Here is a 15,010-nt window from a genome sequence, read left to right as displayed (position 1 = left end):
GGCTTTGCCTTTTAATAACAAACAAATAATCCAACCAAAAGAATTGATGCCCACGATATTCTCCTTCTTCTTCTTCCGTAGGCTTAGACTCCCACGTTCACTCATGTTTTTAGCACAAGTGCATTTTTACGTGTATGACTGTTTTTACCCCGCCATTCCAGCAGCATACGCCGATTTCGGGGGCGGCATGCTGGATATTTTCGTGTTTCTATAACCCACCGAACTCTGACATGGATTACAGGATCTTTTCCGTGCGCACTTGGTCTTGTGCTTGCGTGTACACACGAACGGGGTTAAGTCACTAGCAGGTCTGCACGGAATAATCTCCACTCTTAACCCACCAGGCGGCAGCGACCGGGATTCGAACACACGACCTCCCGATTAGGAGGCCGATGTCTTACCACCACGCCACTGCGCCCCTGGTTGCCCACGATATAATCTTTAACATAAAAGGATGTCTGGAAAAGTGGAGTTAAATAAATAGAAGAATGAATGTACGAATGTATACCTATGTGGATTACTCAATAAATCGATAAATAAGTAAATACTCTTTTTTTTTAAATGAATAGATAAATCTATATATATATATATATATACGACTTGTGTGTGTTTGTGTGTGTGTTTGTGTGTGTGTGTGTGTGTGTGTGTGTGTTTGTGTGTGTGTGTGTGTGTGTGTGTGTGTGGGTTTGTCTACCTTACGTTATGAGGTAGTGTGTACACCTTTTCACCGGGCCTAAGGGGTATCAAAAATTTATGGGGTATTTTTTCCTATTCCCCACAAGGCAAACCCCTTAGACCGCTTACAAATATCATTGTGATGCGTTTTATATGATTATCTGCAATACCCCATAGTAACGCCCGGGAACCCGTGCCTACACACACACACAGTGGGTGATTTCAGCTGCACACACAGTTTTTATTGGAGAAGATAATGAGGTGACGTCATGGTGACATCACGTCCTTCGGCGCATGCGCAAGTGGACAAGTTCAGGCATGTGCGTGACGCCATTTGTATTTTGTTCACTGCGGCAGACTCATTGAGGTAAGTTTGTGCCAAACCTTTATTTGTACACCAGACAGTTTTCAGAATTTCAGAATGGTTTCACCATGTCGGCACTGTAGACAGTTAGTGGTCATATATTTGGCGTCAGCTGAAATTCTTCTCAGAAGACTTCTGTTGTCTCGACTTTGTAAAAGTTTGTTGTAGATCTATACTCGGAGACCCGGTTTCCGTGCTAATAAGGGTTTTCGTCACCTTTCATTGAAGCTTGAAAAGCTTCCTTTCAAAATATATGCGGCTTGTTAAGTTCAATCAAAACAGAAACGGACGAGACCAAAATTTAGACTCGGCATGATCAAGAAGCAGAAATGTACGGGAAAGAACGAAGCATGTGACAATGGCCACTTCTTCAAACCGTCCCCTGTTTCCGTGCAACTGAAACTTTTATTAGAAAATCGATTTAATTTACCGATTTTTGACCTGCTTGATGTCATGAAGAGTCGAACACGTCTTTACTCTTCCGTTCAATAGCTCTTGTTTGAAAAGTTTTAGGTATCGGTCGCAAAGGCAACGCGTATTCCCAAATGGTGAATCCGCAAATGGTTTCGTTCATTTGGTCACTTTATCGCACGGGGTTGCCCGTCCACGGATATAAGACGTATTACTGGTGTTACGATTTTTCTTAACAAACTGAGCTGATTTTCAATCAAAATGAGGCACTTTCCCAATCATTTAGATCATGCAGTAGCAGACGACAACATGTAAGATTTTCAAACGTGCGTCTGGATCGCAAGTGAGGCTGTCAAAGATTCTCAAAATAGTGCCTTAGGAAAAATGCTCCATTTTCGCTCGGAGAGATTCAAGAAAACAAAATCGTTATCAGTTGATCGGCATCGTCCGTGATTTTTGGCACAGATCTCGTCTGACCACTCCTGCGTTAAACTTCGTCACCAATGACGTCAAAATCCTTGGCAGAATAGACTGCAACCCGAAAATAGCGTTTGCACGGAAACTGGGTTCCCGTCCTGTAAAGTTGTTCTTTTCTTGTCTTCTTCCTTTTCTTCCATCTTCTTCTCTTTCTTCCATTTTATCTTCTTCTCCCCCTGTTCAGTCTTCGTCTTTTCCTTCTTCTTCTCTATCTTTTCCTTCTTCCTTCTCCTCGCAAACGTCTACCAGTGAAATGGCCCTTTCAGAAGCCCTTCAGGAACTAGTTGCTCAATTGGTTTGTTTCTGTTGTACATGTACTCAGTACTGGTTTGTTTTTTTCAGGTTTGAAATGTCGCAGAAGTTTCCCCCCAATAGCAGAGGCAGCATGCTTCTGAAGCTGGCTTTGAATCAGCTCAAAGCTACAGCAGGTAAGCTTCGCAAAACAAATTTCAGAAGAACAAAAACATTTCAGACTTTACATTCACAGCGCTGTGACTGTGAGCATTTCTTCTTTATGTGGAAGTTTGTATAATTATGTGGCCGTCCATGATACTGGGAAACTGATTTGGTACACAGATGTTTGGGGTTTATGGCAGCTGGGACATGATATGATAGTGGAATTTAGATGCTTGAAACAGTTTGGCTGAAAAATGGGTTTTTGTTGACGCAAGTGCTGATCATGATGTTGGTTACATGGTTTCCAAGTTGATTCTCTGTCACCAAAACAATTTTATAGCAAACAACTTTGAACTGGATCACATATAAAGCTACAATATATGAGAAGGGCATAATAAAAGAATGGCATTATTAACAGCCAATAAGTGTTTTCTCCAAAATCACACCTGTGATTACACAACATTGTGTAAATTACATGGAAGCCATGCCCAGTATCGTGGATGGCCTCATATACATATATGAATAAGGAGCGTTTGACTACAGGTGAGAGATTAAATATCAATAACAGGGTTTCCGTATTCGCCCCAAATAAGACGAACATACAAACAATACAAAATGTAAACCTTCAACGAATAGCTGCCTGAAATTCAGTGAAAATTGCCTGAAAAAAAAAAGTTTTCACATAACATTTTTTCTGTGTGGTGGCAGAAACTCCTAGTGACGGCATTGTACAAGTGGAAGAGGTGAACAAAACGGACAATAGGACCAACACCATTGGCTTCAATGCGCGTCCGGGACGCCCACCTGAGCTTTCACGCAGTCTAGGGCAGGGTACGAGGCAAGGATTTCATCAGTCAGCCGAATCTGCTGGAGGTGAGGCCTTCATCTTTTCTGTATTCTTTTGTATAATCAGGTGTGAAACTTTTCAGGTTCCCAGGCATTATTAAATTCTGAAAGAGCTATATATATATGGCTCCGAGTCAGAAATGGCGTCGACGGCCGAGATCGCTGGAATGCTTCGATCTCGGCTAATTTTTCACAACACTCGTAAATAAAAATATGAAAAAATGTCAAGAATGCTGTTCTGAAACCAGCTCAGCATGTTTGGATGGGTCAAACTAAACGAGAAATGTTCGTTTTGTGTCCGAATTTGATCGACACTGTAATGAATCGGTCCTTCAAGTCGGTCATTTTTTGTGACTTGGGCAGTGCGTTGCATTGGAAAATACGGCATTACGTACATTTGATTGGCCAAAAGGACACAAAACCTGTTTCACAGAATCAGTAAGTCACTGGTGTCTCGACAGCGCGCGCTTTCGGTAATTTTGCGGCGATCAGCTGGTTGAAAATTAGGTCACGGCACTTCAGAAAAAGTTCGTAACTTTTTCGCGTGAGAGCCAGGAGTGAGCGCATTAATATAATTTAAGCAAGGAAATTTAAGTGCAAACCCTTTTTGTAAGCTTGGCCTTTACGACATTAGTACTTTGTTTACATGGATAACATTAGAAATACAGTTAGACGTTTGATGAGGCGCATACATAGCTTGAAACTTTGTGTTTTGAGATTTGCGTGAAGAAAGCGTGACGAACTTTTTTCTTTGGTGTACTGTGAACTGCGTAAATAGACTGACCGACAGTTTCGCGCACTTTCCAAGTTTCACCCACGGAAACTTGGAAAGTGCGCGAAACTGTCGGTCAGTTGTCATTGTGTGTGTCACTGGACAAGATGGAAGGAGAAGAGCGACAAGACGAAGGTATGAATTTTTTTAATTTTTTTTGCGTGAGTCCGTTACGATCGTGTCCATCACAATGCCAGCACGGTGTTTTCACCATGTAGATTTTAGGAGAATGAATCTAGATGCACTTAGTTTTAATTTTAGATGACATGTTCCATCAGCTGTCAGTCTGAAATGTTGATTTTTTCCGATTGCCACTTTGATTAGTTTTATTATGAGTATTCTCACAGTCTTCATCTGATCCATTACGTGAAAGTGACGATCGCAGCTGAACATTCAAACTGAATGTTCGATAGATTTTATTTAGTTTAGGACTGCCTGAGTCGTGGTCGGACATCACTTACAATTGTAGTTTTTCGCTGTCTGAACAAAATGTCAGCGTTTAGCGTTTGCTTCAGTGTGGTCGTCACTTCACAAGAGTCGGATCGCCGTTTTGGTAATGAATTTCTTGTTTTGGCTCCTTCTTAGCAGCAGGGCATAGAAGTCGCGTGTTTTGATCGATTTTATGCATTGTTGTTATTCAGGCTACGTTTTCCTTCCCTTTTTGATGTTTTTCACATTGAACTTCGCGTAATTTTGCATCATTACTAGACGGTCGTAGCTTCACACTGAACTGCGGACGGTCTCATGATGTGATGTTACGAGCTCTTTTACAAAAACAGATGCACGGTCAACATCATCTTTTGTGGCAGAGAAAGTAATTGTCTGTTTCTTGCGAATCCATAGCTTTTTTAAAATTTTATTTTTTACTGGAATTTCGTGTTTTTCGGTCAGTTTTTGAGAGTTAGTAACTTCACAAGAAAGCCAGTCTTGTGAAGTTATGAACGCAGGTTTCCTTGTCCAAAAAAGTGGTTACAATGGGCTGTTTGTGTTTTTGTCATCTTAGATGGTATAGCCAAAATATAAGCTTTTGTCCGTATGTGAAAAGCATCAGTCATGAAGATAATTTTCACTGTGATTAGGGAATGGCAGGAGTTCATAACTTAACATGATTTTTTGCTGTGAAGTTATGCGCTTTGATTCAGTTGCTAATTCTCTTTTGGATAAGAACTCAGCAACAGTTGGGATCATTTAACTTTTGTCCACTTTTTTTTAAACTTTGATCTGTGATGGCATGTGTTCATAACTTCACGTGAATTATTGTTGTGAAGTTATGCGCTTCGCTTCAACTCTTTTTTTGTTTGAAGTGCACTTACGATGGGTTATTTACTAAGATATTTTGCAGTTTAGGCTTGTTTTCAAAGTCATTAGTCACTGAGAAATAATTAAACTCAGTTTTGGGGGGATTTGGATGTATTCATAACTTCATGTGGTTTCTCGGCATGAAGTTATAAGCTTCGGTTTGCTAGCTTTTACTTTATTACAGAAGTTCCCAAGTTCAGTCTGTTGATAACATATGTGAGATTTGAGACTTGTCAAGATTATGTTATTTCCACGGTGGAAAATATTAAACTCTGCTGAGGAATGACAGGAGTTCATAACTTTGCAGGCATTTTTATGTGAAGTTATGCGCTTCTCTTCGTAGACTCATTCTTTGTTTGAGAGGCACACCATTCTGGTTGTTTGACCAGATTGTTGCATTTTATACCTGTTCAGAATCCAGCATACACTAAATATAGGTAGAAATGTTTTGTGGGGAGATTGAGAAGTTCATAACTTTACATGAATTCTTGTTGTGAAGTTATGCGCTTCCCTTCACATACTCATTCTTTGTTTGAGAAGCACTGTAATTGAGTTGTTTGCTAACATTTGTTGCATTTTAAGCTTGCTGTAAAAGTCATCAGTCACTACGTAGTAATATATTTATTTAATTGAGGATTGAGATGAGTTCATAACTTCACATGAATTCTTGTTGTGAAGTTATGCGCTTCCCTTCTTTATTCATTCTTTGTTTGAGAAGCACTGTTAGTGAGTTGTTTGCCAACATTTGTTGCATTTTAAGCTTGCTGTAAAAATCATCAGTCACGAGGAAGTAATATATTTATTTAATTGAGGATTGAGATGAGTTCATAACTTCACATGAATTCTTGTTGTGAAGTTATGCGCTTCCCTTCTTTACTCATTCTTTGTTTGAGAAGCACTGTTAGTGAGTTGTTTGCCAACATTTGTTGCATTTTAAGCTTGCTGTAAAAATCATCAGTCACGAGGAAGTAATATATTTATTTAATTGAGGATTGAGATGAGTTCATAACTTCACATGAATTCTTGTTGTGAAGTTATGCGCTTCCCTTCTTTACTCATTCTTTGTTTGAGAAGCACTGTTAGTGAGTTGTTTGCTAACATTTGTTGCATTTTAAGCTTGCTGTAAAAGTCATCAGTCGCTAGGAAGTAATATATTTATTTAATTGAGGATTGAAATGAGTTCATAACTTCACATGAATTCTGGTTGTGAAGTTATGCGCTTCCCTTCACATACTCATTCTTTATTTGAGTAGCACCCAGATCTAGTTGTATAATGAGATTTGTTGCATGTTATACCAGTTTTAAAAATCATCACTCACTGAAAACAACAATCGTTTTAGGGGGATTGAGTAGAGTTCATAACTTCACATGAATTCTTGTTGTGAAGTTATGCGCTTCCCTTCTTTACTCATTCTTTGTTTGAGAAGCACTGTTAGTGAGTTGTTTGCCAACATTTGTTGCATTTTAAGCTTGCTGTAAAAATCATCAGTCACTAGGAAGTAATATATTTATTTAATTGAGGATTGAGATGAGTTCATAACTTCACATGAATTCTTGTTGTGAAGTTATGCGCTTCCCTTCTTTACTCATTCTTTCTTTGAGAAGCACTGTTAGTGAGTTGTTTGCTAACATTTGTTGCATTTTAAGCTTGCTGTAAAAGTCATCAGTCACTAGGAAGTAATATATTTATTTAATTGAGGATTGAGATGAGTTCATAACTTCACATGAGTTCTTGTTGTGAAGTTTTACGCTTCCCTTCACATACTCATTCTTTATTTGAGCAGCACCCAAATCCACTTGTATGATGAGATTTTTTGCATGTTATACCAGTTTTAAAAATCATCACTCACTGAAAAAAAAAGAATACCTTTTTATGGGGACTAAGATTAAGAAGAGTTCATAACTTCACATAAATTCTGGTTGTGGTGTTAAGTACTTGTATACTCTTCTTTTCTTTTTTTCAAGAAGCACTCAAATTAAGTTGTTTGCTAACATTCATTGTATTTTAGGCTTGTTTAAGGCATCATCACTTGGTAAAAAGGATAAAACATTTACTTTTTGGATTAACAGGAGTTCATAACTTTACGCAAATTCTTGGTGGGAAGTTACGAGCTTGTTCACTGGGTTCTACCTCACTGCATCAGTACCAATGATCAGTCAGTTGCCATGTATAGCCTTTCATGTAGGTCATCATCGTGTAATGCCACGTGTAACAACCTGGGGTGTTTTAGTTTCGGAAAGCTAAGCAGAAACATGAATTACATGACAGTTTACATCCTCTTTCCAGGATCAAAGCCAGCTTCTGATGACAATGAAGAAGAGCAGAAGGAGAGCAAAACGACGGGACGGCAGAATGAGGAGCAAGATGAGCCTGGTGCTTCTGGAGCAGGGCTGCATAAATACTTCTTCAGGCTCAGGGGGAGGGACTATAATTACAGTTTCTTGGTGGACCAGGATGCGAGGATGGGCGAGGAGCAGAGGAAAAGGACTCCGAAAAAGTTGACAGACATTGACGAACCGTTGGAAGAAAAGCAGACTGTCTACCAGCAGAGGCTCAGATTCCACCAAGCTGCTGGCACTGTTGATCAGTTCAAGGATAGGGAGAAGGAAAGGTGTCGGAAGTGGAGAGTGTCGCTCAAAGAAGATCCGCAGAAGAAGAAGCACACCAATACTTTGCAGGCTGCCAGACAAAGGAAGTACAGGGAAAACCTCAAGAAGAACAAAGAGGAATGCTGTACCAGATCGGGGCAGGACAAGCTAAATAAAGAAAATGACGCCAAGCGGGCAAGCCATGCTCAGTACATGAAAATATATCGCCAGGAGATGACCAAGGACAAGAAGGAGGAGACAAAGAAAAGGTATTGTTCTCTCTCTCTCTTTGTCCGTCTCTCTTTCTTCCTGTTCTCATCTGTCTGATGGTGATTGGTATACAAGATATTGATAACAATGTTTCAGCTTCAGGTAAGCTGCACATTAAGATCTTGATTTATGCGTTTAAGAAAAAGATACAAATTACAATGCATCAGATTGCTGGCTCCCTTGCACCGTTCACTCGGGGTTGATATTGCTGTGTTGTACGCCATTCGTTTGCATGCGTGTAATGGGCTCGCTGGCTATGCCATACAATATTGACCTTTCACTTTCAGTTGCCAGGTGGTAGTTTGACCTCGTGCCATCTTACAAACTCATTGCACATAGTTATGTATCAAAAGTGCAGGGAATTGGTTGTAACTTGAATATTCGAATGTCATACAAGAATGTATCTTGGCTTCACAGATTTTGTGATTTTTCTGCAAATCTTTGCCATGGTGTTTACACTTGTTGTTTTGTGTGTGGTTTATTTTTAGGCAAAGGGACCGATACCACAAAAAAAAGGAAGGCCCATCTTCACCCCACTCCGTCCCGTCGACACCACAGGCACCCCACTCTGTTCCGTCGACACCACAGGCACCCCACTCCGTCCTGTCGACACCACAGGCACCCCACTCCGTCTCGTCAACACCAAAGACTCCCCACTCTGATTTGATACCACAGGCTCCTCAGCCCACCCCCTCGACACCACAGACGGCTTCTTCTGCTCCTCCACCAGCGACCCCAGGTTCAAAAAACCCTGCAAGTGCCCTTTCCGGTTCGCCCTACAAGTCGAATGAGGCAAAGCGAAAGGCTGCTTCCCGCGCTCGCCAAGCGTTGCCCTCTGACCCAATAAAGTCGGCTGAGGTTCTGGCCTACCAGATCAGATCCATGGCCAAGAGCCCAAGGAAGAGGTCTGCACTGGAGTTACATGGTGTACTCAAAAGTGGTAGGTTTGATGACCGCATCACCGAGTATTTGCAAAATTTGAAAAGGAAGAAAGACAAAAAAAGCACAGCAGAGAGAAAAAGAATGATGTCCATGATCGTAAAAGACGATCCAGCGTCAGTGAAGGAGCTCAGCCAAGACCTCAACCAGAGATGGCATTTTGTAGCAAGTGCGTCTATGTTGGACTGTGAAAAGGTAGAGGTGTGTGCCAGTGCAGGGCAACATGGAAACGCACTGTCGGGGGACGTCGTTGAAGCTGTGGAGGAATTCTACACTAGACCTGAAACGTCAGTCGTCATTCCTGACAAGCGCCTTGTTCAGAAGGACCTGGAGCCCAAGGCGTGCCTCACCGACTCACTGAAGAGGCTCCATGGGCAGTTCCTGGAGGAGACAGGGCTGAAGATCTCCCTTTCTGCTTTCCAGCGCTGCAGACCACAGCATGTCCTCACTGTGGACAACATGAAGAGGACCAGCTGTCTCTGCAAAGTGTGTGCGAATGTTGCACAGAAGCTGACTGCCATGAAGCCCCTTCTGCAAGCCGGTGAATCCAAAGCCAGCCTTCGGGACCTTTCCACTGCTGTGGAACTGACGCTTTGTCAGGACAAGGATGCCAAGGACAAATGGAGGTGTGTGAGGAGGGACTGTGGTCAGTGTGGCACCCATCTCCTGTCGTCGCACCTGGCGGACATTCGGAAGGAGCAGCCAATATCCTGGCTTCACTGGGAGCCCTTCAAGACAAAAACAATTGCTCCCAGGATCATGAACATCACAAAACAGGTATGTCTGGAGAGATTTTTTTGTTTTTATTAATGGGTCACTTGTTCACACTCTGTGTACTTTTAAAAAAAAATTATAATGTTTCTGCTTTCAGCCACCTGTGCTTTGATGAATGATTAGCATAAACTATTTTTGATTCTCGTGAGGTTTGTGGAGATTTATCTCAGGCTATATTGCAGTGTGATTTTTGCCCGCTTGCTGATGTGTTACAATCTGTATTCCAGGGTACTGTGGAGGATCTTCTTGCCGAACTTGAAGAGGAGCTGCAGCCTTTGGCAGAACATCTTGCCATAGCCAGATGGCAATATAGCCAGTTCCGGCAACAGCGTGATAGCCTGGGTCCTGCAGAGGTGCTGACCCTTATGGATTTCGCCGAAAACTACCGGTGCGAATACCAGAATGAGGTGCAGGCTGCTCACTGGAGCTACCAGCAGGCCACTGTCTTCCCGACAGTCACCTATTTCAGGTGTGTTTCTTTCCTTGGGGGGGTCCATTTAATTCATGTAGATGTACTAGACTCCAACACGCAGTCGCTCACTATGGTGGATACCTAGCCTTCCTCAATCTTAATTTGCAGCAAGGATTAAAGAGCGTGGATAACAGTGTGTTGTTTTTAAACTGACTGATTTATCAGTCAGCCATAATGGTATTTCTTTTACTGCAGGTGTGATTGCGGCCAACTCGTGACTGACAGTGTTGTCGTCATCTCCAGTGACACAACACATGATGCCAGTGCAGTCCAGGCATACAGTTCCATTGTCATCAAGCACCTGAAGGAGAGGAGAGGCTTGAGTATCCAGAAACAGGTGTGTAAAGTGATTTGTTGGTTATTTCTGATTTAGCGTACATTTCCAGGCCCTGCTCCCTTGCTTACTTTTTTAACACTTTTTGGGTCTTACGTTTGTCTCTTTGCTGCACTTTGCAGCTACATTTGCCTCGTCAGATGGGAATATTTTTCACTGTCTCATTGTTCGCATATCTGTGTGCAGTACCAGTTCACTGACGGTTGTGCCTGCCAATTTAAGAGCCGGGAGCCCTTCATGGATGTGTCCTTGTCCCATGTGGACCATGGGATAGAGATCCAGAGATCCTTCTTTGGATCATCCCATGGTAAGGGCCCCTGCGATGGAGTTGGCGGTGTAGTCAAGTCTGCGGCTCGGAGAGCTGTGCTTGCTGAAAAGGTGATTAGCTTGTTTACATTGTGATTTAATGTGATTTTTTGGTAATTTTCTTAACTCCTAAGGCTGAGAATGGACCTCAGGGTCACGGAAAGTCTCAGGAACCCCCAGAGAGACTGCATCATTCATTTATTTGCTGGCTTTGGGCTGAAGATTGTCCATTTTTTATTCTTTCTGTCTGTGTACATCTTTGGACTTTTCTCCACGTGTTCTAGACTTGTTTCACAAACTGGTACTGCAGAGTGACATGTCATAACTTCATTTGCAGGTGATGATCAGCGATGCTCTGGAAATGTTCAACTTCTTGGACAGGAACCTGACTGTTGACCCCGACAGTGACTGTTGCCACAGCAGAAGGGTGTTTTACTACGTCACCAGCTCGGACATTCAACGCCATAGGAGCGACAGGCGCCCAAACAACCCCCTCAAGGGCACTCACCAGCTTCACTGCATCAAGCCAGGCAGCCATCCCAATGAGGTTTTGTACAGGGATTTGGCATGTCAGTGTCACCAGTGCCAGGGTGAAGGCCACTGCAGTGTTGCTGGTGAGTGGCACTCCTACACCTTCAAGGTCCCCACCAAGTCAGGTCCCTCCCGCCCACCTGCCAATGCTGATGCCCCCTCCAAGCTACCGGCACAGTCAGGTCCCTCCCGCCCACCTGCTGATGCCCCCTCCAAGCTTCCGGCAAAGTCGGGTCCCTCCCGCCCACCTGCTGATGCCCCCTCCAAGCTACCGGCAAAGTCGGGTCCCTCCCGCCCACCTGCTGATGCCCCCTCCAAGCTACCGGCACAGTCAGGTCCCTCCCGCCCACCTGTTGATGCCCCCTCCAAGCTACCGGCAAAGTCGGGTCCCACCCGCCCACCTGCTGATGCTGATGCCCCCTCCAAGCTACCGGCAAAGTCAGGTCCCTCCCGCCCACCTGCTGATGCTGATGCCCCCTCCAAGCTACCGGCAAAGTCAGGTCCCTCCCGCCCACCTGCTGATGCCCCCTCCAAGCTACCGGCAAAGTCGGGTCCCTCCCGCCCACCTGCTGATGCCCCCTCCAAGCTACCGGCAAAGTCGGGTCCCACCCGCCCACCTGCTGATGCTGATGCCCCCTCCAAGCTACCGGCAAAGTCGGGTCCCTCCCGCCCACCTGCTGATGCTGATGCCCCCTCCAAGCTACCGGCAAAGTCGGGTCCCTCCCGCCCACCTGCTGATGCCCCCTCCAAGCTACCGGCAAAGTCGGGTCCCACCCGCCCACCTGCTGATGCCCCCTCCAAGCTACCGGCAAAGTCAGGTCCCTCCCGCCCACCTGCTGATGCTGATGCCCCCTCCAAGCTACCGGCAAAGTCGGGTCCCTCCCGCCCACCTGCTGATGCCCCCTCCAAGCTACCGGCAAAGTCGGGTCCCACCCGCCCACCTGCTGATGCCCCCTCCAAGCTACCGGCAAAGTCAGGTCCCTCCCGCCCACCTGCTGATGCTGATGCCCCCTCCAAGCTACCGGCAAAGTCAGGTCCCTCCCGCCCACCTGCTGATTCCCCCTCCAAGCTACCGGCAAAGTTGGGTCCCTCCCGCCCACCTGCTGATTCCCCCTCCAAGCTACCGGCACAGTCGGGTCCCTCCCGCCCACCTGCTGATGCCCCCTTCAAGCTACCGGCAAAGTCGGATCCCTCCCGCCCTCTTGCCGATGCTGATGCCCCCTCCAACATTCTAAAGAGGCTTTCCACCTCTGCAAGTTTTATCGACTTCGTGGCCATTGCCAAAGAGGTTTGCTCAGTCCTTCCTCCTCTCTGTACAAAGGAAGGACTGACCTCGGGTCGCTACAAGACAGATTCCATGTCTCTGGATCTGTATCCAGATGATGGCCCGCAGGGTCTGACGCCAGTCAGCGTCTATGGCGATGGCAACTGCTTGCCACGCTGTGGTTCGGTGCTGGCGTACGGCACAGAGGGACATCATCTGGAGATTAGGGCCAGAATCGCCATAGAACTGGCTATCAACAAGGACTTTTATTTAAATCCAAGACTGTCTGCGAAAGTCGACAATCTTCCAAAATTCTGTGCTCAGTACTCTGAATTTTACAGTAATCAGGTACTGAGCAGCACAGCCATCGAGAGGATTTTTGAGGAGGAAGTTCTCCACATCGCCAAACCCTCCACCTACATGGGCGTTTGGCAGATGTATGCCATGACCTCGGTGCTGGGAGTCCCCATCTACTCGGTATATCCGAAGTATGGGGGCTTCACAGTCAGAGAGCAGGTACACCAGCTGATCCTGCCAAGAACCTGTGCCGGCCCTCATCCTGCCAGTCCTCCAGCGGTGCTGTGGACACACACCAACGGCAAGAAGCTTCCTGCTGTGTACTGGAGTCCAAACCACTTTGTGCTTTGTCTGCCAACTGGTATCCTTGACTTGTTGATTATATTTATAGTGTTTGAAGTTGATGTTTTGCTATGCTTTATTTGTGTACGTTGTGTATTTGTTCATTGTGATTGGTTTGCAGTGTGTCTATAATGCATAATTCCTTAACTCATCCAAGAACAGTCCACTGAGCAGATCAAGGCTGGTGACTTCCTCCTGGTAGGAGTGCCTTCAGACAAGAAAGAGGCTACTTCCTATGTTGCACTGGTAAGTTGCTGTATTGAGTATAGTTCATTTTAACTTGGAAGGAGTCCAGCTAGGAGTGAGTGAAAATGGATGAATGTAGGTATCGGCTTTCATCTTTTTCCTAGGGGCGACGAGTGGCGGAATGGATAGCGCACTGCCCTTATGATCCGCTTGAGATCCTAGGCCGCGGGATCGGTCCCTCGCCGGGACAATTCCAATAAGTGACTTGGGGTTGTACGCTATTCATTAAAAACTCGTCGTCGGTTATATTCCGGGTCCTACCCGGTTATTTTCCGCCCATCCGCAAAAAAAAAAAAATAAATGATCATTCCAAATTCTGATTTCCTAATAGCAGCTTTGGTCCTTCGTACCATATGGTGAACGCCACGCTTTGGGCTCATAATGAGAATTTTTATTTATTTATGTTTCTTTGTGTTTTAGGTCTACAGGGTCGATGCACAAAACCTGGCCTGGGGGGTGTACCTGAGGCCAGCGCGGGGCAACGCATGGAAGCTGCCTGAGGAGATAAAGCCAACTGAGTATTTCCTGCCGGCTCAGGACATCCTCACAGTCTTGAAAGACTACCGGATTGGGCAGGAGGGCAGATCTGTTTTATATTACTTTGAATAACTGTTACAAAATGTTTCATTTTTTTCACCTTTACCCTGCATCGGTTTTTGAACTTTGAACAGACTGTGTTAGCCAAATGTTTTTTTCAGTCAGTATTGTCTTATTTCCAGTATTAAATACGCTGTGTGGTGATCCCCTGCTTGGGGGACTGAAGTTTTGTCTTTGGTAGTAAGCTACCTGTTTTACTTTTATACGGACATGCATTTTTCTGATCAGTCCATTTTTGTTGCTTCTTTCTAACAATGCAAACTATGCACAAAGTTACATATCTAAAAATGTCGGACTTCGTCACAATGCCAGTGTAATTATGATTTTTTTATTTCATGGGATGTTACCTACTCCCTGGGTCAGTTTATTAGTTTCCTGTTAGTTGACCACAAACATTAACACTTTAGCATGGGGTAACAAAATAACAGGCTTCCTATGTCTTCTCGGACTTTTGTTGTTAATTCTCTTCATGTTACCTGGTGAATTGTTACGTGAAGTTATGAAATGCTCCTAAAATGCTGGATTATTTCAAGCTTGGTTTATTTATTAACATAAGCACATACCATGCTTCATTTGTTGCTCATTTATTTTGCTTTAATGCGTGAATAGCTTGTCAAATACTCTTTTATTTTGGAAAATCATTAACTTCGTTGTGAAGTTATGCGCACTTTCGATATTTTCATTTTGTTCCTTTTCATTTTTTTTCTTCTTTCAAGTTTTGTTGCACTGTTGCATGCTTGTTGGCCACTCTAATGATTACCAATGGGGTGTGTGGGTTTTCTCTGATTCTGGTTGGATTTAGAAGCCAA

At 44.2% G+C, this 15,010-nt stretch overlaps 1 protein-coding gene across 1 annotated transcript; it reads left to right on the top strand.

Annotated features, from left to right (window-relative positions):
* The first annotated feature begins 665 nt into the window (after positions 1-665).
* LOC138983093 (uncharacterized) lies at positions 666-14,743 on the top strand. The gene is made up of 11 exons (XM_070356501.1): positions 666-1,042; positions 2,270-2,355; positions 3,032-3,196; positions 7,528-8,098; positions 8,588-9,815; positions 10,040-10,281; positions 10,480-10,621; positions 10,805-10,996; positions 11,262-13,377; positions 13,516-13,604; positions 14,025-14,743. Exons 1-11 carry the CDS (start codon positions 945-947, stop codon positions 14,211-14,213), a joined length of 5,118 nt encoding a protein of 1,705 aa, XP_070212602.1. The 5' UTR covers positions 666-944; the 3' UTR covers positions 14,214-14,743.
* Positions 14,744-15,010: the final 267 nt, after the last annotated feature.

This window comes from Littorina saxatilis, linkage group LG12 (genome assembly GCF_037325665.1).
Source record: "Littorina saxatilis isolate snail1 linkage group LG12, US_GU_Lsax_2.0, whole genome shotgun sequence".
Lineage (NCBI taxonomy): Eukaryota > Metazoa > Mollusca > Gastropoda > Littorinimorpha > Littorinidae > Littorina > Littorina saxatilis.
The sequence above is the reverse complement of the archived record's forward strand: the minus strand, read 5'-3'. Positions and strand labels throughout refer to the sequence as shown.

Coding starts and splice junctions, on each gene's coding strand:
- LOC138983093 (XM_070356501.1), top strand. CDS start 945: ATGGTGACATCACGTCCTTCGGCGCATGCGCAAGTGGACAAGTTCAGG. Junction 1,043..2,269: donor ACTGCGGCAGACTCATTGAG/GTAAGTTTGTGC, acceptor TGTTTTTTTCAG/GTTTGAAATGTCGCAGAAGT. Junction 8,099..8,587: donor AAGGAGGAGACAAAGAAAAG/GTATTGTTCTCT, acceptor GTTTATTTTTAG/GCAAAGGGACCGATACCACA.